The following is a 22,972-nucleotide window of genomic DNA, read 5'->3' on the forward strand; positions in this document are numbered from 1 at the left end:
TACGCCTGATTCTCTCTGCAAAGGCAATCCCGTTGGAAATGGGATTTCATGCTGTTTTCCTGGCCCGGTAATTGATCTCCCGAGCGCTGCTAAGTGGAGAGATTTCAGACAAATCGAGCTGTCTAAAGTTGCTAAAGTCGATTCGATTTGAGTCCCACGAGGGTCTGCAGCGGAAGGGGGGTGGACAGACGGGAGAAGGGGCAAGAGACCTATAGAGTTCGGGTCAAACTCCGGTATTTCGCCCCCCCCCCCGTGATACCCAAACTCTTGTTCAGTTTCCCAAGATTCCCCCCTAAAAACCCGACGGTATAGGCAACATGCCCAAGTTAACGGAGGGAGCAGTAGGTGAGGGTTAGAAAAGACATTTCTAAGTCTGGGCTTTTGCAGGCAGAAGGGCAAAGAGCAGTCGTTTAGGGAGGACTCCAATTCCCATCAGCCCCAGCCAGCACGACCTGCGGAGCTTTGGTCCAGCAACCTCTCTAGAGGACCACAGGCTTTTAGATCATTCCCGTTGGAAAAGGCTCCCCCTTTGATCTTGACGGGTGTGAAAACGGGCTATCCGGTATTTGTACCATTCTCAAACGCAGGACGGTGATCGTTTGGGAGGCAGCGTTGTACAGTGGTTAGAGCGCTAGCTAGGACCTGGAAGACCTGAGTTCAAACTCCCATTTGGTCATGAAGCTCACTTTGGGTCAGTCACTGCCTTTCTTCCTAACCTACCTCACAGGGTTGTTGTGGGGATTAAATGAGGAGGGGGAGAAGAACCATGTACGCCACTTTGAGCTCCTTAGAGAAAAAAAGGGGGGTATAAATGCAGTAAAATGAAGTTTTACTGAAGGAATGTGCCAAGGGGGTTTGTTACCCTGTCGCGCATTCGTTTACTCCCTTGCGTAAAGGACAGCAGGCTACCTTCCAGGAAGCCGGTGCCCTGCGGTTATACAACGGGGACGGATTTCCCCTGGCAGTTCCTGGGAATGTAAACGCAGCGGGATGGGGCTAGTTCACACACGGTAGTGTCTATTCCTCCTTTTCACATCGCACCAAACGCGACGCTTTACCGCGGAGTCTTAAACGTGTCATCACCTAGACGGGGCCAGCCTCAGGCAGCTGAAACTGGGTGTCATGGAAGGGCAGCAAATTTAACTGACTTAAGGATAATTGTATCTCTGCTGCCAGGGAAACGGAAAGGTATTTCTGTCCCGGATGCCCAAATTACTTGGCTGGCCTGGCTGTACGTGTGTGCTATTTTGCTGTTTGGCGTAGGGCTGTTTGGCGAGGTGTCTTCTTGCGCCGTCCTTGTGAACAGAGATATCAAGAGATGGCGCTTCCTGGAACCGAGCAAGGAGTCAGCTGGGCTTACCCAGCGAAGCCAGGCACCTGCTGTTTGGGGATTTTCTTTTTCGACCAATCTAAATTGTGCCCCCCGCCTTTTAAAAATGTGGCTGGCCAAGGCCAGAGTGTCTTGGTTAGAGTAACAGATAGGTAGCCGTGTTGGTCTGCCATAGTCAAAATAAAAAAAATCCTTCCAGTAGCACCTTTAAGACCAACTAAGTTAGTTCTTGGTATGAGCTTTCGTGTGCAAAAGAAGAAGTGTGCTTGCACACGAAAGCTCATACCAAGAACTAACTTAGTTGGTCTTAAAGGTGCTACTGGAAGGATTTTTTTTATTTTGGTTAGAGTAGCATTGTTTGACGGATCTTCCCTTCTCTTCCTAGCCCTGCAGAAGGGGCGCTCCGAAGGATGGACCGGAATGCTAAGTATTCCAAGTTCATGCCCTAAATGGCAACGCATCGGGCTTTCGGCCACCAGGAGGCGCTCGTTGAACACCATCAAGCTCTTGGTTGCCGTCTGTTTTGTACTAAAAGGCCTTCCGAAAGCCAGAGGCTCCGTGCAGTGCGCCCCCTGCCGGCTAGTTCTCTTGGCAATGCCTGCTTTCGACGAGGATTCCATTAAGGAAGGATGGATGGGGCGAGGGCACCGCTGCGGATGCGACAAAGGGGGGTATTTGGGAGAAAGAACTTCGCACCTGGCTATCCTTTCCTTTCACCTCGAACAATGGCTGAGGAGATTCAGCTTAGATACATCAGCCTGCCCGCTGGCAACCCGTGCTGCCCAGTCCCACACCCACTGGGGATTTTGCCTGACTATAAACTCGGTGGAAATGCCCTTATACGGGATCTCATGATTCCAGCGAGGGGTTAGGCTGGGAATTCAGGATTCTGCTTTCCAGGGTTTTCCTGGAGACTCCAGCCTCATTTGCAAAGCAGCCAACGTCAGCACTTCGTCCCTCTGCTAAACATCTGTCCATGCGAAAATACGTTTTTAAAAAACAAAACAAAACCCAGGTTTCCAGACACCCACTCCACCCTCGATATTTATGTCTGCAACATCTCATTTGGAAATGCCATCGACTCAGTTTGCAACATCCCATTATAGGGGGTTAAATCCCGACTTCCCAATTTGCAGTTTATTATTATTTTTATATATTCCTCTACTTAGAGGTTTTGGCCTTGGAGCATGTGTTACCAGTTAGAGAAATATCAAAATAATGAATGACAAATTCCGAATTCTGAGGACATGAATCACAAACTGGAGAGTCCAGACTGAGTAAACGGGGGCCATGGAGATTCCTCACAGATCACCCAAGCAAAAACATTTCATTTAGGAATTATAAAACTTCAGTCCTGTACCCGCCTGCCCATTGAGCTCCATGGGACTTCTGATTAGATACGTCTAGACTAGCATTGCACTGTAATTATTCCCCCTCCCATAACAGTGTCATAAAAATGGATAAGAGAGACTTTGTTCATCCTCAAGTTGTTCAAAAGCACCCCGTTAACTCCGTTCCTCATGGAAAGCAAAAGCAAAAAATGAATTAAAAAAAATCAAACAAACAAAACCTTAGGAAAGCACCTAAAAATCATGACACGAAGGGAGCACGAATTTTTCTGGATTCCCCAGCTGGATAAAATATAGGAAGCCAAGACTGGTCAGGCATGAACGGTGAATTCACCAGGAGCTTTTTAAAAACAAAAAATATGTATTCATTAATGGCCTGAAAAAGGAAGTAAGAATGTGACAAGATTTGCAGGTTATCAAGTCATTTAAAGCAGCTAAAGCAGCTAAATCTAAAGCAGACTGAGGCGGTGATCTTATCTGGTACCTGGAAGTAAGTCCCGTTGACATCAGTGGTGCTTACTTCTGAGTAGACACGCGTGGGCTTGCACTGCAAAGACCAGTCGCCCTCGGTGCTAAGGAACGCAAGCAACGAAACAGCAGATGGGATTTACTACTACTTGGGAGGAGAGATGGCCAAAGAACAGAATAAAATCTAAAAATGAAGGCAAGGGTCGTTGATTTCAGTAGGTTTTACACAAGGTTTTGAGGGTTCGGGAAGCAATTGCACTTATGCAGAGCCAGCTTCATACACCCTGTGAGTATTTCATCCAGCATTTCATCCCAGTCCTAAAAAAAAATCATATTGTTTTTCTTCCTGTGGAAAATGTGCTTAGGATCGCAGTCCCCTCCACTGTCTTGGGAGGTAAGTGGAACGCAGCGCCTAGCGCACCTTTGTTCCCCAACAAGTGTAATGGGAACCTGACTGAGGTGGCAGATGAGAGCCCCGCTGAAAACAGTGGCACTTCCTTCTGAATAAACACGCGGCCACAATCGCCCCTTGAAACCACAACAGCCAGGAGCCACCATTCTGGGGAGATCCGTCGAAATGACGGTCCAAGAGACTGTAGCTCCCCAGCCCAAAGAATAAACATCACGTTAGACTTCCGAGCGCGGGTAGTGCGTTAAGTCTACTGCAGCGGAAACAACAAAGAGCCCTGTCCTTTCCTTGAAGAGGACAAGACTTGAGAGTGGCATTTGCTTTCCTGCGCGTCACTTCGTCGGATGCACGACGGCCGGGTTATCTAATGTACAATGGGTCTTTCTTAGTGCAAAGGGGCCGTTGAAAAGAAGTTCACCTTCATACCATTACGCCTCGAGCCCTGAATAGTATATTTCTGCTCTCCCAGTTGTTTTTAAGGCGGTAAAGAGAAGCTCAATCAGAATTATTTGGTCACAAGCAAAGGTTTAAACACTTCATCTTTGAAAAAAAAGAAGAGAACAAAGGAAGGATGTGTATGAACCGCACAAAACCAGGAATACCTGAAAAGAAACTGCCCCATTTATATCCGAAGGCATCAAGCTTGAAACAGATCTGATCGTTGCTTCTCGCAAGGCCCAGTTTTAGACTATGGAAACTTGAGATATTAGGCACCCCTTGCCTTAAACATTAGAGTCTCAAGGGAACGTTTGCTGATAATTCCTATGTTAAATGTATGTATTTATATTACAGGGCATCAGGCTTACAGGACGTAAAACAGTGGTTCAGGCTGCGTACAGGCCATATATTAAAAACCCATTCTGCAAGAGTCCTGGGGATCCTGTAGTTTATCCCCACCCCACCCACAGAGCTACAGTTCCCAGCACCCTTGGCAAACTGCACTTCGCACATGGTTCTTTAAAAGAGAGTTTCCCAGGTGAGCCGTGCCTTGAAAGGAACCACTTTTTAATTTTTCTTTGGGTCTGATGCCCTTTAATATGAATATATGCGTAGCATTTCTGATATTGCTTACATTTACAGAGGCCAGCCGTGATGGGAATACCCCCCTCCTCTCACCGCCCCCTCCTTTGAAAGCGCTTCCTGGCGCATCTGGCTCTGGACACTGTCAAAGACAGGCTACTGGGCTCGATGACCCCCTCAGGCTACTGTTGTGAATTTGGAAAGTTCTGCAGTAGTGTCAACTTGAGCATAAATACTCGTGAACGAGGAGAGGAAATTGTCCATGTCCACCGTTATTTTCTTGCAAACCAAGGGCCCAGCCTAATCCCCCCCCTCCACCGCCCCAAGATCTAATCTATTTCTCCGGTAGTCTTTTGTCAGCGCCAGGACTAAGTTCTTCCATCTTCGTGATTCCAAACAGCAATTTTACGCAGCACCTCTACCATCCTGAACATTTTAAAGCTCAAAGCCGTTTCCCCCAACCCCAAGTCCAACTGGGCATCTCCGAAGGCAGAGTTGCACCCACAGCTCGCACATCCCGACAGCATGTTCGCACAAGCAGGACTTGGATCATTTGGAGACATTCTGATTTCATGAGAAGGTCGCTCTCCTGAGATCAAGGACAAGTTGTCCATCAGTTGATATTTCTGCGGTGGGATAAAGGCGATACAAAAACCGCGCGCGGATTTGCTCAAAAGCCTTGTGGGGCCGCGATCTTACACACACTTACTTGGGAGTGTAAGCCTCAAGGGGCACACTTCCAAATTAGAAGGCGCAGAATCCGGCACGGCTGGGGTGAGATCCGAAACTCCTGGAGATTTCATTCACAACCAGCGAGTCTTACGACTTAAATAAAAACCTTCTGCAGTGTAAAAGAACAACAAGAACTATTATCTCCAGCGTGCGCACACAACGACAGTGCTCCTAGTGAAACTTGTTTTCGAACACCGGGAAAGTGCAAAGAGCCAGTTGGACACACCATCTGGGAGCTCTTCGCATACCAAGGAAACCCAGAGGAGGACTGAGGCTAACCCTCCCCTATAAATGTTTAAAACGAGGCTTGGAGATCGCTCGGTCTCCATAGCAGGGCTCCAATCTATCGAGGTCCGCAAGGCTGACTACAGAAGAAATGTGACGGACTTCACCGAGAAACAGCAACTCCCGGGAGGCAATAAATCGAGCCAGTCTCCTTGCCAAACCGACCTGGCCTTTTGCACTCCCACTAAGACAACTGAAGAGTTGGAGGGCGGGTGGGCTGTGTGTGTTTGTGTTCTGCATCCCTTTTGTTTTACCCGGGTTTTCCTTTCCAGGAAAGGAACGAGACTCAGACATAAAGAAGGATTGCATTGCTTAAATGGGTTACTCTGCTTAAAATATATATTCCCGCACTCTGGGACTAAGCCGTTCCAAGCCGGGACAAATCCTGTGGCGCGCGGTCCCGGGCGACCGGGATCAGCTCTTGGCCAATGCTCGAGCAATATGCATTTCTTTGGCAGTAAAGTCGCCCCTTCTGGACTCGGTTTCCACCGGAGTGCTAAGCACGAGATCGCATTCCTGCAACCTCGGGCACGTTTACTCGCAAGTCACTTCCGCGGCGTTGAACTGGCGGCTTTCACGCAGAAACAGGGCGCGAAAACAGCCCAAGTGAAGTCGCCGCGCGTAGTTTGACAGAGAGAGGGGAGAGAAAGACCCTTCAGTCAAATAGGGGTTACAGCTGGATTAATAAATGGCCCTGTGACACCCCCTCTCTCTTAGGCCCCCACCCCGCAAATGCAAAAAACTCCGATTCAAAGGGAAGCACCTCCCGCCTGCCCTCTGGCTCATCCCTAAGCAAACGGATGGAGAACCTGTCTCTCTCCCTCCCACAGTCCATCGCCCATTAGCCCCCGGCCAGCGTGTCTAGCGGTAAGGAGCGGCGGTAGTTGGAGACCTACAACATGTGGAGGGTCACAGGATCCCCGGTCCGTTGCGGGGTGGGTGGGGGAGATTCCCTTGGCCGGGGTAAGGCCCCTCCACCGAAAACGTAGCAGAAGGGAGAGAGATCTCTTCTCCCGTCCGGGAGATGCCGCGTTACCCATAGATGAAAACCATCCTCCCGGGAACGACTCACCCGCGCTGCGTCCGGGCTCGGATTCTTTTCCCTTTTTCTCCTCCCGGGAGCGCCGGGACTTCCTCCTTTCGTCCACGCCAGTCTCAGCACCGAAGGCAAAGGCTGGCAGTGGGGTAGGGTGGGGTGTTGGTGGAGCTGCAGGGCACCCCTGCTCTCCTCCAGCCCCCAGATTTTTGACTGTCCAGAGCCAAAGGCCGGCGGAAAAAATTGTGTGAACGCAGAGACAGACCCCTGCTTACCTACCCATCTCTTGGGCTACTCTTGCGCGAGGTTTCCGCGTCGGGGCTGGGGAGAGACGAGGCAACGACGGTCAGGGGGTTCCCATTATTCGCCTCCGGTTGGGCTGCTCTTGCCAAGCCACCTTTTTGTAGCGAGACTGTTAGCAACGGCGGCGGCGGGAGGCCTCCTACCCGGCAGTTGGAGAGAAGGAAGCCCGGTGCGCGCGCGGAGGGGGGGAGGCCAATCCCCTCCCCATCTCCCCCTTCCCCCTCCCTCCGGATGCGCGCAAGCCCCCTTCGGGAGCCGGCCTGGCCCCTCGGGGAACCCGTGCCGAGAGGGTTAACCCCGGAGCGACTCCCCTTTACCTTTGCGAGAGCGAAAATGTCCGCAGGCGGCGGCTCTTCCAGGGGCGGCGCTGGCGAACAAGGCGTCTTGGCACCGGCCCCGGGGAAGGCTGGTCAGGGGCGTGAGCTCCCCTCTCCCACCAGCACCAAAACATTGGGGGGCAGGGGAAAAAAGGCAGCTTCGCCCCCACGCTTTGCACTCCGGACAATTAGCCGCCCGCGACTGGCTGTGCCCGGCGCGGGACTTAATTCGGGGAGCCCCCCTCGGCCTCGGCCCAGCATGCCCTGCCCCAGCGCTGGCCCTCCCGGCTTCCTGGCCCTCTTGGCCCCTGGACTAGCGCTGCTGGCTCACCTCTCGCTCCCCTCGCAGGCCGGGGTGAGGCGCCTTCCCGCCGGGACTGGCCCGCAGGGCGCCCCGGGCCGGACGCTCATCCTCCTGGACGTGAGCGCCAGGAGCCCCCTCCGCGTCACCAGCGAGAACTTCCTCTCGCTGCAGCTGGATCCCTCCATCCTCCACGACGGCTGGCTGGACTTCCTCAGGTAAGGAGGGGCGGCAGCGGCTCCCTGGCCTTCCCCACCCCACGGGCTCGCTCCCCTCCTGCCAGCCCGCGTCGGCGCCCCTCTCCGCTCTGCCGCGCGCTACCGCAGCGCGCCCTTTGCGCTCCGCGCGTCCCCCCTCCACGGCCTCGCCGAGCCGCGGCTGGGACGCGAGGAGGAGGCCGGGCCATGGTTCCTATTAAGATGCACATGTTTGCAATGGAGAAAGCATCTCGGAAAGGCTGGCTGGAGGGGGGGGGGGGAGAGAGAAATGCTGCCGCTTGCCTAAGCCCCACCGCCCGCGCCCGGTTCTGGAGCGGGTTTCAGCCCCGAAAGGGCGAATCTGAAGCTGATAACCGTCGATATCCCAGGGGGCGGCCACTCCAGGGCTTCTTTGAGTCAGGAGAACCGCTCCCCTACGCGATCAACGGGGCCCTGATGGGAAAGAGTCCGGAGGAATCCCTCCAGAGCCCGCGCCGATGCCCAAGACGGGGCGGGCTTGCCCTCCAGCCGGTCCGCGGGGAAAGGGAGAAGGGCGTCCCAGGGTCGCGTCGCTGCCCGCCGGGAGAGCGCAAGCTCCAGGTATCCTTTCTCAGCCGCATCTCTCCCGGCTGCCTCCGGAGGGCTGGGCAGTCTTCCGTGGGGCGAAGGGTGGCTTTCTGGTCCCTTGGCGACGGCAGCCGGTGCGGGAGCGCAGCCCTTCTTTGCTTCTCCGGGCAGCCTCCTCTTTCCCTTCGGGGCCTTTGAGGGCCTGACGGGCTAGCGGCGCCCTCGGTGTACACCGGGGGAGGCGCGATGGCGGCGCTCCGAGCGCGGCTTGCCTCTCCGGTCGGGCCCTGGGCCGCGCAGGATCCGTCCTCTCTCACGCAGCTCCTTGTCCGCGCAGCTCCCGGCGTCTGGTGACCCTGGCCCGTGGCCTGGCGCCCGCCTTCCTCCGCTTCGCCGGCAAGAGGACCGACTTCTTGCAGTTCCAGAACGTGAAGAACCCGGCCAAGAGCCGAGGCGGACCCGGACCCGACTACTACCTCAAGAACTACGAGGACGGTGAGGCTGCGGAAGCGCAGGCAGGGGCCAAGCCGGGGAGAGGGCAGCGGCGGGGAAAAAGGGGCGAGGCGGCGATCCCGCTATTCCCTGGACGGGACGGACATGGCGGGATGCGATCCCAGAGACGGAGGAGGGATGCTCACTCTGCAGACCCCGGCAAACCCTTCCATTATCAGTGATTGGGCGATGGGGAGGAGAGGCAGGCTCTTCTTATGGGGGAAAGGAGGCTTATCACGCCGAGCTAGTGATAAGGATAAGGAGGTGGCCCTAGTGAACTGGGGCCAAAGTAAGTTCTCTGCTTATTAGGGTCTTTTTGCTGCCAGCAGTGGCTGATCCCATGCAGGTGACTTTAAAACAACTCACTCACACATTTACACCTGACTTGTGAATAAAAGCCCTCCTGTGCTGTTTGGCAGGATGTTAAGGATGCCTAAGGCTCCCAAGCAGGGCGGCAGCGAGGGTCAGATAATTTGGTCTCTGGTATCTTATGCAAGAAGCAGTTCAGGGGATAATGGGCTGCTACCCCAGACCCAAATAATACCTTCCTTGCAGATGTGCACCTGCTTCTGTGCCAGCATGTTTGGACTGTGGCTCCAGAGAGTGTTGAGGACATCAAGGCATATATGCTGGGATGGTTGCATGACACAGCCTGGTGTTTGTGATGGTGCATTGGGAAGGCTTGTGCCAGACAGACATCATTAACCCTTTTGCTCTGTGTGTATTTTGCAAGAGAGCTAAAAGTGGTTGCTAAACTGTGTCCATGGGTTGTATTTCACTAAACTTTACTCATAATAGACTCCTTGAAATTGATGGACATCAATTAACACATGACTAACGTATGTGTGTTAATTTTAATGGGTCTACTCTGTGTAAAGGTTAGTTGAATGTCACCCTATAGGTCCATGTGTGAGAAGAGCAATTTGGTATTCAACTGATGGTTCAGGTCCCACATTAGGTTGCATCCTGATTTATGGTAAATACATAGCTTTTTTGGATGTGTGTTTTTTAAGGGTCACCAAATCCATGTTTGGGTAAAAGATGGGCTGAGGGTCTGAAAAAGTTGAAGACTAGGAGGAAAGGCAGAGGAGAAGATTCCACCTGTAAGAATGCAGGAGTAGCTTTGCTGAATCAGAGGAGACACCCAGCTAATCCCCACACTCTCCACAGCAGTAGGCAGTCAGTTGCAAGGCAGGGAGGAGAAAACCATCCCCTCTTGTTTACCTGGTAATTGGAGATACATTGCCTATAAAGAGGAACATTCAGTTTTTAAGCTAGCATGGCCAGTGAAATCATCTTTACCCATGAAGTGGCTTAATTCACTTTTAACAGTGGACTCCTACCTATATTTACCCAGAAGTCCCACTTGGTTCCGTGGTGCTTACTCTCAAATAAGCGGGTCTAGGATTGCAGCCTAAAGTGGTTGCTATCAATTATGCTATCATTTACCACATGCTGTTTGCCTGTCCTCTGCTTACTGCCAGTTGTTACACCAGGTCCCTGAATGAGGGGGCAAAACTAAAAGCAACATGGAAGTACAAATTACACTTTGTGAGTGTTTGATTTAGGCAGAAATCCAGAATATGCAAATATCAAGATAAAAAATGGAAAGTAATACTGCAATCTAAACAAAAACCTCATGGTTACCATGCAACAAAGGTTGGTCATACAAAGTGTATGGTGTCTCAAAATCTACCAGAATCCACAACCCTCCAAAACCTACCCCTCGGACGGGGTGAGGCAAACTCTCCACAAGGATTTATTTATATTTAGACCATTTCATAATTAATTGTATATTTAACTTTTCTTCTACTGTGGAATTGGGGCTGGATGAATATTTGACAAAACACTTTGAGTTTAAGAGATATAACATACAAAGAAGTAAACAGTGCATCTTTCCCCAGGAACACAGGCAATTTCAATGGATTAGTCAGCTTGTTGAGAGAGACATAGAATAGTGTAGGACACAGTAACCCAAGGAAACAAGGGTAGATGGAGATACTTCCTTGCCTGATCCTTCCCTGCCATCCGTGGTATAGTTGGTGCTGTGATTTGTACACTGACCTCTCCCACCTTTATCTCTGGCTGAGATTACGATATTCCCTCATCCTTCATTTTTATCTTGGAGATTCCAGGGTGCTTTACCTTGGAGGTACCTGTGCAAAGGGGTAGAGAGCACAAAAATATTGGGGAGAGCGTGGAAGGGGCAAAGTGCATTTTGGGATGGGGAGAGCTTTGTCCCACATGCTATATTTCTTAAAGAAAAAATATGGTATATTTCATATACATTCAGGTTGTCATCAATGTCTTTTCTCTGATGTGAGCCTGTTGATTTTGATGGAGTTTAGTTTTCCTGTAAGCATGCTTGGGGACTGCAGCCTTATTTTAATTTCTAGTGTATGATTCAGTTACAATTTGTATGTAAAAAGTGCATTTTCTTCAAGCAGCTGTTGGACTCTACCAATGAGGTGGTGCGAGGCTAAGCTGCTTGTTTCTCCTCCCTACTTCTGGTGATACCTATAGTACTTAAAGGCAGAAAATCAGAACTGCGCACATATCCTACATATAAAGGACATTATTTCACCCAAAGTGTCCTGGGAACTTTAGTTTACCCTACACAGAGCAATAGTTCCCAGCATCCTTAACAAAGTTCCCAGGATTCTTTGTGGGAGATAATGTGCTTTAAATGTATGATGAATATGCATCCTTGGTTTTTAACGCCTGGTGGTTTTCAAGAACCTGCAACAGTTCTATCACACCAGTTTGGGCAAATGGAATGCATGCCAGCATTTCTGGTGAAGCTGAGTATTTCTGGTGAAGATGAGCAACACAGTAAGGGGCAGGTTTGGGCCTGTCTGATGCTAGAAAGGCCTGGCTCCATGTTACAAGACTCTGCTCTTTCTCTTAGCAGGAGCCTGCCCATGGCTTCCTTCCCCACCCACTTCTTTGCCACTTCTTGAACTCAATAATTCAAGCTGTATATTTTTTGTGTGTGTGGGGGGGGAGAGATCCTCTGCCACCACTACCAACTTAGAAGTGGTATATGAATACTAAGGGCTATGCATTAGATTAGTAATTCTTACAGAAACCATATACAGCAGACACACAACTACAGCAGCTCCTGCTCCTTTTGTTAGCTGAACTGAATTTATAACTGGATCAGAAATGAAGGAGAACATTCACACAACGCCTCTAGACACCTCCTTTTACAGCACACATCTTCTCTCCTTCACTTACTCAGCTCAGGGTGCTTCTGCTCCACTTCTTGACAATTTGGGAAAAATATCAGTCTGTACTTCATTCTCCCTGTTTCAGGGGTGATCCTTGGGAGTGAGGAAAGACACAGGGCATTTTCTTAACAGTAGTAAACTTCTTGCTCAATACTTTAGCATCTGCTTAGAGTCAAGACTTCATGTCTGTAGCTGAAATAAATGCTGGTAAACACATAGGGCTGAAAAGGTTTTCCATGAATGCCCAGTTTTCTCAGTTAACCTTTGGCTTGTTAGAAGCAGCTTTTCTAGCAAAGTATATTTGCTTATTATCATTTAACCATTGATCTTACGCTCAAATTTTCCTCCCAATTTATAAACTGAGCAGAAATCCCATAATGTTTGTGCAGTTTGACTTGCTGCCACAAAAAAGACTACACTGTAGTTGTGCCACAGTGGTAACATAAGGTCTGCCCTCACACGTTTTTCTAGTGCTGCAATCCTGTAAAGACTTAATTTAGGAACAAGCCCCAAGAAGAACACAGTTGTACAGGATTGGACTGCAAAGTCCAAGTGGTTGAGTTTATTTCACAAGCCTAAATAGTTATATGAACATTATGTCCCTTTTCTAAATACTGATTTCAAATTAACTTCTTCCTTCTAAGCAATATATGTAGACTGGCCATTTTTCTTGGGATTTATTATTTTCAGCAGGGCTGAAAGCTGCAATGACTAATTGCTAATTAAGCAATTAAATCAGAACCACTCCCCATCAAAGGGAATTCCTGGCAGCTGAAGACTTTGATGTAAACCATCCATATGCCCTTCTTGACTTAAGAATGTCGTAATGATCACCCTAACAATAAATTAATAGTATGTAATATTTGGATAGGAGTATTATCTTGAAATACGTTCAAAAGTCCATCTGCCTGTAATATTTATTTACATACATTGCTCTGGGAATTAACTTTCTTGCTTATTTTCGAAAAACAGTAATTAGTTTTAATATTTCTATTTATCAAAGGTTTTAAGCCTCTCTTCTTGCCTAGACAGATGACCTGGTTGAAGCTTCTGCAACTTCCCAGATGTTTTGGGCTCTGTTTTCCTCACCGCTAGCCAGCAGATCCAGTGATAAGGGATTATGCTAGCTGCAATTCAGAATATCTGAAAGGCACCAGGCTGAGGAAGCCTGGTCTAGACTTCTGTTGCATAAGTACTGAGATTTGGTGTGTGGACATTTTGGCTCACACTCTTCATTGCTGTGATACACTGGCTTTCACTGTACAAGACGACATGCTAACTCTGGATTAATTAGTGAAGGGTAAATGCAATCTCTGGGTGTGAACTCACAGTTTATTAAAAATTGGAGGTATCGAGGGGACATATTGACATATTCAGGTTATAACTACTCAGTTTAAAGCCACAATCCTATGCAAATTTAGGAAATGTAAGAAGCTACCTTAGTTTACACCAGACCATTAGTCTACCTAACTTATAATTTCTGGTCCCCAACCTTTTTTGAGCTCTGGGGCACATTTGCAAAATCTAAGCAAGTATTGCAGACACTGCAAAATGACTGTTTGACAGAAGAAGAACTGCAGATGCTTAGAACACACCCAACCCTGACCAAAAACCCGGCATAACACCTACATGCTCCAAAACAAAGAAGACAGACCAAAAAAAAGCAGCTAAGCCCCACAAATACTGACAAGAAAAAGGCAAAAAACCAACCAAGCCAACTCTCAATTAAAAAACTACACAAATTAGAACCTTGGAGAGGCAGGGAAACCTTGGTGCATGCCCAAGTGAGTGTCTGAGGATGCCACGGTGCCCACAAGCACCTCATAGGGGACCCCAGAGCCACAACGATTAGCAGTGGCTCTGCATCATTTCAGGCAGGAATCTGTCCCAGCCCTATTTGGAGATGCTGGGGAATTTAACTCTTTTCCTTTCCCACTGAGCTATGGCCTCTTCCTTACATGGGAATAAGCTTCATTCAGTAAGAGTGGTATTTACTTCCAAGTAAACATCTACAGAAGGGATGGGACCCCTGTTTGAGCCCCACATTGGGCAAAAATATTCCTGCATTTCAGGAAGTTAGACAAGGTGACCCTTGTGGTCCCTTCTAGCTCTATGATTCTACTTTATAATGTGATCTTGAGACATCCAGAAAGTATAAAACAATGCAGCTACATAAGAACATGAATCATTCCCCAAATATAATATGGATTGTCCTTGAATCTTCCTGCCACATTTGCCATCCTCCCCTGCAACTCCAGTGTGGCCCGTCACACCCTTTGAGAGCTGCTGCCTTAAAGGAACAACATAATCCACACTTGCCGATTCTCAGTATAATCCAAAAAGTGCATCACTAGAATCTAAATTTAGAGATGCAAATGTATATAATTTTAAGTTCATGGACTTTTAGGATGAGTGTCCTTTTAACAGAGACTATGCAAGAGTTGGTTTGTCAACTGCACCTTCGGTATTAAGATGATAACCTCTGGTCTGGAGAAAAACAAATGAGGAATCAGACTTTAAATTCCAAAGGAAAGTAACAAGATCCACGTGCGTGCACACACACCCCTTTCAGCCTTTCTTTGGCTGCATGACCCAGGAGGCCGTTAGCTGAAGATTTTCCATAAGTCATTACTGAGGAAGCCAATTAATCCCAGACAGACCTCAGCGGGTAGGTCGGCAACAGAGAGGATGTCTCATAGAGATCTTGTCTGCCTGGACAAGAGGCTTCCAGCCTCAGTTTCTTTCTTTCCTCCTATGGCTTCTTTTTGATGCAGATACCTCAGTCGGAAGGGGTGATACAAACCTGAGATTCTCTTTGCAGGCACGGATAAAGTGCCCCCACCCCCTGCAAGCTGCTTCACATATACGTACTTCTGCCTGCTCCCTCTCTCCTTCCCACCCAAACTTGCTTTGTTGAGGCCACTGCAGTTTAAAAGCTAAAGGAGAAAACTTCTCATTGGTAGCATAAAACCTCTCTGACCAAGAGCTGTGGTTGGTTCACACTAAACATTTGCAGAAATAAGTGTTCGCTCAGCCCAAAGGTCAATATTTCAACAAGTTGTGGTAGGGAACTTACACTTATTAAATGTCTTCGCCCAGGTTTCTTTGCTGTTGAGTGACTGCGGCCTTTTGTTTCTTCCATTTTTCCCTCCTGGCAATAAAGTTGAAATGTAGCAGCCCTTCAAAATGAAGTTTCTCATAGAAGTTGTAACCACAGGTCTTAACTTTTCATCACTTAAATGTGGAACAGAACCATTGCAAATGGGGGAAGGAGGGAGGGGACACATGTGGTGTGTATCAGAGATCAGTGTAAATCAGAAAGGTGTGGTGAGGGGGATTTCCTGCCCACAGGCCCAGTGTTCTTACTGGCTCCCCTGCACAGGCTCTTGGAATTGCAGACAGGACCTTCTTCCCACAGAGTGTTACAGAGAACCATTCTTTTTTGTGGGCGAGGGGAGGCAAAGATCCTTGCAACACCCTCAAGACAAATTGGCTGGCCATGGCATGGATGCATATGATGAGGAGATCCATATTTGCAACAACATCTAACCTAATGTACAGACTCTGTTCTGCAAACATGGGTCTGTTGCTGGCTGCTCTGGAAATGCCTTCTGCTTCCCTTCAGATAACAGTGGGAATGTATGAAGGGGAAATGCACACCTTCCCTTCTGTACAATGCTTTGCCTTGTCCTGGCCACTATTGCAAATCCCGCTGCACCTTCAGATCAATCATTGTTAAACCATGTCAAGTACCACATTTTTCTTGAGTAGGAATAGTTTTGTTGGCTTGCTTTCTTGGAGCACTGCCTGCCATTATGGAACTAACTTTTGTTTCCCAGTTTTCAGGCAACAGGTGTAAAAATAACAAAAAGCCTTGTGGCTCAATGTAGATGAACAAATGTCACGTTTAAGGTGCCAGAAGGCTCTTAGGGCTCTTCTAGATGAACTGTTTATTGAGCATTCATTCCAATCTGCTTGTGTGGAGGTTATATGATGCTGTGCCAAGGGATTGCACATGACATGTGATGCTAATTCTTTCCCCCCAAGAGTTAAATGATAACTAATCAGAGGCAGCTACAGGAGAGCTATGAGATTCAGGTGAGGGTCAGATGCCTTGTCAATCCCAGCAGGTATATAAGAGGAGACTGCCCAAGCCATAGAATGCATGTTCAGAGTGCTGGAGATCCAGAATGCATGTGCAGACTGCTGGAGATCCAGACACAGGAAAAGGAATGTCCAGCTTTTGTGGCCATTTATAATCTTGTCTTTCCCCCCAAACAACCATCTCATGCCCATTCTGCTAGTTCCTGAGGCTTGTTTGGTGGCAACATGGGGGAGAGACTTCTCAGTGGTGGTGCCCTGGTTTGGAACATCCTCCCTGCAGAGATATGACTGCCACTGATGCTGATCTTTTGGCGCCAGCTAAAGACTTGGCTGTTTGCCCAGGCCTTCATTGGAGTTAAATGTCAGACTGATGGTTGTGATTATTCTGATTATGATTTATTGGCCTGGGCAGGCCGTGTCGGCCTTTAATATACCTGCTGGGATTGACAAGGCATCTGACCCTCACCTGAATCTCATAGCTCTCCTGTAGCTGCCTCTGATTAGTTATCATTTAACTCTTGGGGGCAAATAATTAGCATTACACGTCACGTGCATGGAAGTTGCCAAACCTGTTAACCAACTAGAAGGATTACTGTTAATAGCACCAGTTTTCCTATAACTTGATATTGCTAGATAGTTTTGATGAACTGCAAAAGCATTTTTAGTTTGCTTTCTGTTGCCTAATAACTTCTGCTGCCTAATAACTTTTCTTTATTAGTGCCACTTGGTTTTGTACGATTCCTTGCAAATGAAGGAAAACAACTTTTCTACTTGTATATGTTGATAATATAATTTTGGTTACTGAGGACAAACAAGAATGTACAAAAACAAGATTGGGTGCAGGCCTGGCCAGGACATAGGTGTCCTGACTGTGACAAAGGTGACCTGTGTGCTTGCTTGTTTGATGAACAGCTGTTGGGAACTTCAAGGTCCCTTCTCTCCCTTCTTATGGTCTTTGTACTGGACCTGGAGACTCCAATAGAGAGCATTCCATGTCAAGAAGGAGGGCAAGTGGGCACTCTATCAAATGACAGGACAGGAGTTACACGGAGCCAGGGTCTTTTCACTGGTGGTGCCCATTGCATGCCTCGCTCTTCCCAGACCTGCTCTCTTTTGGCCTGTATTTTGGAGCTTTATAATTTAGGAAGCCTTTGGAAGAAGTGGTTGACAAGTCTTATCAGTTGCTGACGTATGAGCGGATTTTATTTGCTGCTATTCTGTGCTTCTGGTGCACCAGGGTTTACACCAGCGTAATAGAGTTGGCCAGGATGCCAGAAGGGATACAATTTACGAGCTTTCTCCATTATCTGCACAGCAGGGGGTGTTCAGTCAATAGTGCAAAGGCTGAGCTGAAGCATTCCCTGTTGGTTACCTGCTTTCAGCAGTAGGGATCGCTGTTTGGTAGTACCCAATTGGTTAGCTGTCAGATTCTAGAGCTCCCTATTAGTGGCTCTTAGGTAATTCACAAAATACAGAGTCCATTCATAAAACACAGTGTTCATTCATAAAGCAGTAACTTAAATCTCCATTGCTACATATTGGGTGTATATTTCAGCAGTTGAACGTACAAGTTTATGGCCATGCTGTAGTGTAGTGCTTATGCGACTGTGAATAAAAGGTGGCTGGGGTCATTTTCTCAGGGTTTGGGGGGGGGGGGAAGAGGTGACAAAACTGATTTCCAATAAGTGCCCCCCTTTATTTCCATTATAAGTCCTTGAGTCTGTACTCTGAATGGTGACACTAGGGACCTAGAAGGTGCTGGGCTCATCAGTCCAACCCCTGCACAGTCTCATCAGTGCTGACAATTAGAGCAATTGAGCCAAATTGGGCCCCACGGGCCAATCCTAAGGGGGCCCCTGCACCAGGGCAATCTAGATGGATTTTATTTATATCTATATGATTTTGCAGACTTTGGCTGTGAACTGGGGCCCTACAAAAAAAAGATTCAAGTTGTGTCCCACTGCTTCAAATTGGGCCCCACTGGCTAGCCCTGAGTCTAATAGTTGCTGGGCATGTGTTGCCCTGCCCTTGTATGAAGTCTTGGGTTTACAATTTTGGGAGAGGGGAGACTGCACTGGGGAGCAGGAGGGCTGGTGAGGCCCCCTAGATTTAGAGACCCCAGGCTTCAGCCTACTTAAAGGTAAAGGTACCCCTGCCCGTACGGGCCAGTCTTGCCAGACTCTAGGGTTGTGCGCTCATCTCACTCTATCTCACTCAGTCTACTTAGCCTATACATAAATCTGGCACGGATAGGTACCTAGTTTGTCTAGCTTTTGCTGGACAGTTCTTACATTAGTGAACTTGTGCTACCTTCAGAAATTGAATAGTGCAACTAACTAGGCAACAAAGAACGGAGGAAAGACACAATAAATTGTAGTGTAAAAGGAAGGTCAAGTGCTGCCTTTCACATCAACTGCTTGTGACAATTCTTGGTTTTGCAATAAGCAAACTGTGTCTACTTTGGTTTCTTATATGTTGGTTATTTTTAGTTTAGCTTAAGTTGCCCTATTAACATATCAGAAGAAATGGCTGAACTAAGAAATCATTAAAGAATGAAGAAGCCCAACATTGTATGTGCTTTAAAGGCAATTTAGTGGTGAGTATAGTAGAGAGATTATAGTTTTAGGACCAAGATAAATTTGACTTAGTCTGGTCCAAAAAACCTTCTTGTCATTGCATGATTAATTCAACTTTCTGAGCCTTTGAGTCTGCTCAGGAACAGACACATTTACCAGAACAAATACATCCTCCCTGCCCCCATGGCTCCACCCAATTAACAGCTTTTCATTATGGTAGTTAGCATAAATCCCCTTGGGGTAAAATACTCACCTTATCTGATTTTATGCCAAGGCCCAGACACCCTAGTCACTGAATACTTCTAAAAACTTGGCCAGAGAGCTGAGAGAAATCACAGAAGCCATTTTAATGACCATGACCTTTTTAACTAGCTATTTTCAAAGCTTTACAGCTTTCAATTTACTGGCTCTCTTGTCTGATGACCAAGAGACAGTGGGTTTGATCCCTACAGGATGTCTCACTCTCCAGTGTCGCCCTGCCTCACTTAATTCCATACGTGTTGGGGTTTGTTTGTTTTTTGTCAAACAGAAGGTACAATTAACGTTTCTTTTAAAATTCATTTGGGATTAGTCTGAAAAGTTTAAAGAAAGCCCCCCTCAATGTAATTTTTGGGCAATTGCTATGTGGTGGGCATTCTAGCTCTTGGGAAATATTCACTCAGGCCTTTAGGCATCCCAAAGGAATGCAGGGCTCCACCCACAGAGGAAAGCCTTTTCTGTGGACTCACACGCTCCCTCTGTCTCATACTGGCTGGATGTTCGCCTGTCCCTTGATACCAGTTTAGAGAAGGCTGATGGATGGGGTGTGAGATGTACCAATCTCTGCTGGAATTTCTCCTCCCACTGCACAGGGGGTCTCCCTCTGGGAAATTATTTGGGATGCTTTGAACCCAGAGGGCAGAGTGCACTCTTCTGCCATGTCTGGAATGGGACAGAACTTCCAAACTCCCCTGGTCTGTGCCTTATTGTGAAGGCGGGAGCTTTCTAACCTACCCTGGGCTGATATGCCGAGATAACATAGAGTGGCTGGAGCATGCTGCCTACAGAAGGCCTCCTTGTGCCTCTGCACTATGGTGTGAGGAGTCCTTTACTTTGCTTTTCCAGTCCCCCAAACTCTGGATTTTGTGTCCTGCAGTAGGCCGCAGCTCACCCACCTGCCACACGGGTGTGCTCCCTTCATACTGCATCCATCTGCATCCGTCTGCTGTATCAAGGACTGCACACAGGATGGTTGCACATAGTCATGATTCAACATTCACAGCAAGGACCTGGTGATCCATAGCTGTATTGCAACCAAGTCCAAGAGCTCTAGGCAGAGCTCAACCCACCAACCCAACCCCCATCTTTCATATGAGATCTTGGGCCAATTCTTTGTCAGTATTTGCACACTTAGGTGGGAGTAAGTCCCATTGACAACAGTGAGACTTATTCCCAAGTAAACATGCACACATTTGGGCTAAAGGGCAAACCAGCTAAGAGTCTGGTTTCCTGGAAGAACGGGTGGGACGCGGGTGGCGCTGTGGGTAAAACCTCAGGCCTAGGGCTTGCCGATCGCATGGTCGGTGGTTCGAATCCCCGCAGCGGGGTGAGCTCCCGTCTTTCGGTCCCAGCTCCTGCCCACCTAGCAGTTCGAAAGCACCCCTAAGTGCAAGTAGATAAATAGGTACCGCTTTATAGCGGGAAGGTAAACAGCGTTTCCGTGTGCTGCGCTGGTGCTGGCTCGCCAGAGCAGCTTCGTCACGCTGGCCACGTGACCCGGAAATGTCTCCGGACAGCGCTGGCCCCCGGCCTCTTAAGTGAGATGGGCGCACAACCCTAGAGTCGGACATGACTGGCCCGTATGGGCAGGGGTACCTTTACCTATTTGCACACTTAGGTGGGAGTAAGTCCCATTGACAACAGTGAGACTTATTCCCAAGTAAACATGCACACATTTGGGCTAAAGGGCAAACCAGCTAAGAGTCTGGTTTCCTGGAAGAACAGTTAGGTAGTTTTAACTCGTTAAAATGATGGGATGAGAGCAGACAAAGTGGGTGGGGTTTTTATGTCCTTTTCCTTACCCAGCTTCATATTCTGTTCCCCCCTATATTTCTTGTTCCTAGTTCCTTCCTTCTACCGTCTCAGCTGGCTTTTACCCTCCTTGGGAGGAATTGTGAGCTATAAATCCAATAAATAAAAATAATAACTTTTTTCCTCTTTTTGCAGTCATAATTATAATTGCTCAGAATGGGGGGTGGGGTAAGGGTGGTGGAGAAGCCCCAACAATAATGAATTGGGATATCAAATGTTGGGAAATCAGGAAAGTTAACTTACTGGATTAAAGAAAGGAAAAAAAACCTAGGAGGAGTTGGCAGGATGGATTATTTTGATAATAAAAAAAACTATTATAGGAACAATACAGTTTTATAGCATATTGGTGTTTATTTATGGATATGGAAAATTTCAGTAACATAAGCAGATTGTTGTATTCAGACTAATGATTAACTATTAATTTAAATAATTAAGAAATTTATATTATTTGGAATTTGTGAACATTGTATTTATATGGTTGAATAATTGAATTTTAAGTAAGTGAGTGAAATTGCTCCTGAAGGGATGTGGTGACAGCATCAGCACTGCTTGATTTGCTTGATGCCACCACCAATATATTGGGTAGTGGCACCTACAGAGGTCTCTGTAGGCTGGCTCCAGCCCATGGGCCACTGGTTCCTATCCCTGGCTTAAACAAACCACAGATCCTTGAATTCAAACATCATGGAAGATTGGGGTCAGTTTAAAACCAGAAGTGGATGTTTCGTGTCTCCTTCCCTGATGCATGAAAAGGTAAGGGGCACCAGCCTGAGACTTGTTGCAGCTTGTTCATATAATACGAAACTGTGGCTTCCTGTTGTGTCTGAGCCAGCATGGTGTAGTGGTTAAGAGTGGTGGACTCGTAATCTGGTGAACCGGGCTCGCTCCCCCCCCACTCCACATGTTGGGTGACCTTGGGCTACTCACACTTCTCCGAAGTCTCTCAGCCTCACTCACCTCACAGAGTGTTTGTTGTGGGGGAGGAAGGGAAAGAAGAAGAGTTTGGATTTGATATCCCGCTTTATCACTACCCGAAGGAGTCTCAAAGCGGCTAACATTCTCCAAAGGAGATTGTTGGCCACTTTGAGATTCCTTAAGGGGAGTGAAAGGCAGGATATCAAGTCCAAACTCTTATTCTGAACTTCTGAACTTGGCTACCAAATGAGCTGAGTTGAGATTTGAACCAAGGATTTCCTGGCTCCCTGGTTATATGCTTAGTTACTGCAGCATTCCAATTGTCTTCCCTGAAATGGGTCCACCATTAGAATTGAATATAACTTTTATTTTAAAAGAAAATATAGACTGGACTCAACTTAGTTAGGCACGCCTTTCTCAACCTTGGGTCCCCAGATATTGTTGGACTACAACTCCCATCATTCTTAGCTAGCAGGGCAAGTGGTGAGGGATGGTGGAAGTAGTAGTTCAACAACATCTGGGGACCCAAGGTTGAGAAAGACTGGGTCAGACAGTGCTCCCGAGTCCTAATTTTGTGAAATGGGAATGATAATCAGCCTATCTTACAGGTTTTCTACTGGGTATGCTGAAGGTAAACAAGGAACAGGAGCAGCCACTTGAAATGGAGCAACAAATGGTGCCCTCTATAAGTCAATGAGCAGAGTACCAAAAGCTGGTCAAGTTATTTTGGCACCTGAGGCAGAAATTCTCACAGGTGTCTCTTCCCATCCCTGGCAGTAATGTGTTATCTATCTATCTATCTATCTATCTAATCTCTCTCTCTCATCTATCTCAATTTGGTGGCCTTTCATGACACCCATAATCAGATACTTGAAGTGGATACTTCAGTCTGACTCAGCTACACATTTATCTTGCATGATTTATAGATACAGTGGTACCTCCGGTTACGAACTTAATTCGTTCTGGAGGTCCATTTGTAACCTGAAACCGTTCTTAACGAGAGGTGTGCTTTCGCTAACGGCGTCTTCCACTGCCACTGCACCGCTAGTGTGTGACTTCCGCTCACATCCCTGGGCAAAGTTTGCAATCAGGAACATCTACTTCCGGGTTAGTGGAGCTCATAACCCGAAGCATTTGTAAGGAGGACGGTACGTAACATGAGGTTCCGCTGTACACTAGAATATGTGTGCTGTTCTATATTCCCTGGTCATATCTGTTTATTTACATGAAACTTAAAGGATTAAATGATACTGGGTGAGGCAAGTAGGAAG

At 47.7% G+C, this 22,972-nt stretch overlaps 1 protein-coding gene across 1 annotated transcript in view; it reads left to right on the forward strand.

Moving 5' to 3' along the window:
* The first annotated feature begins 6,963 nt into the window (after positions 1-6,963).
* The window catches only part of HPSE2 (heparanase 2 (inactive)), a 119,608-nt gene continuing 103,599 nt past the window's right edge, over positions 6,964-22,972 (forward strand). Inside the window, exons 1-2 of the mRNA XM_081008429.1 lie at positions 6,964-7,768; positions 8,652-8,809. Coding sequence (XP_080864555.1) covers positions 7,164-7,768; positions 8,652-8,809 — 763 coding nt within the window. The 5' untranslated portion in view covers positions 6,964-7,163. The remainder of the gene's footprint in view (positions 7,769-8,651; positions 8,810-22,972) is intronic.

The sequence above is a fragment of the Podarcis pityusensis genome (assembly GCF_964106645.2).
Source record: "Podarcis pityusensis genome assembly, chromosome: 5".
Lineage (NCBI taxonomy): Eukaryota > Metazoa > Chordata > Lepidosauria > Squamata > Lacertidae > Podarcis > Podarcis pityusensis.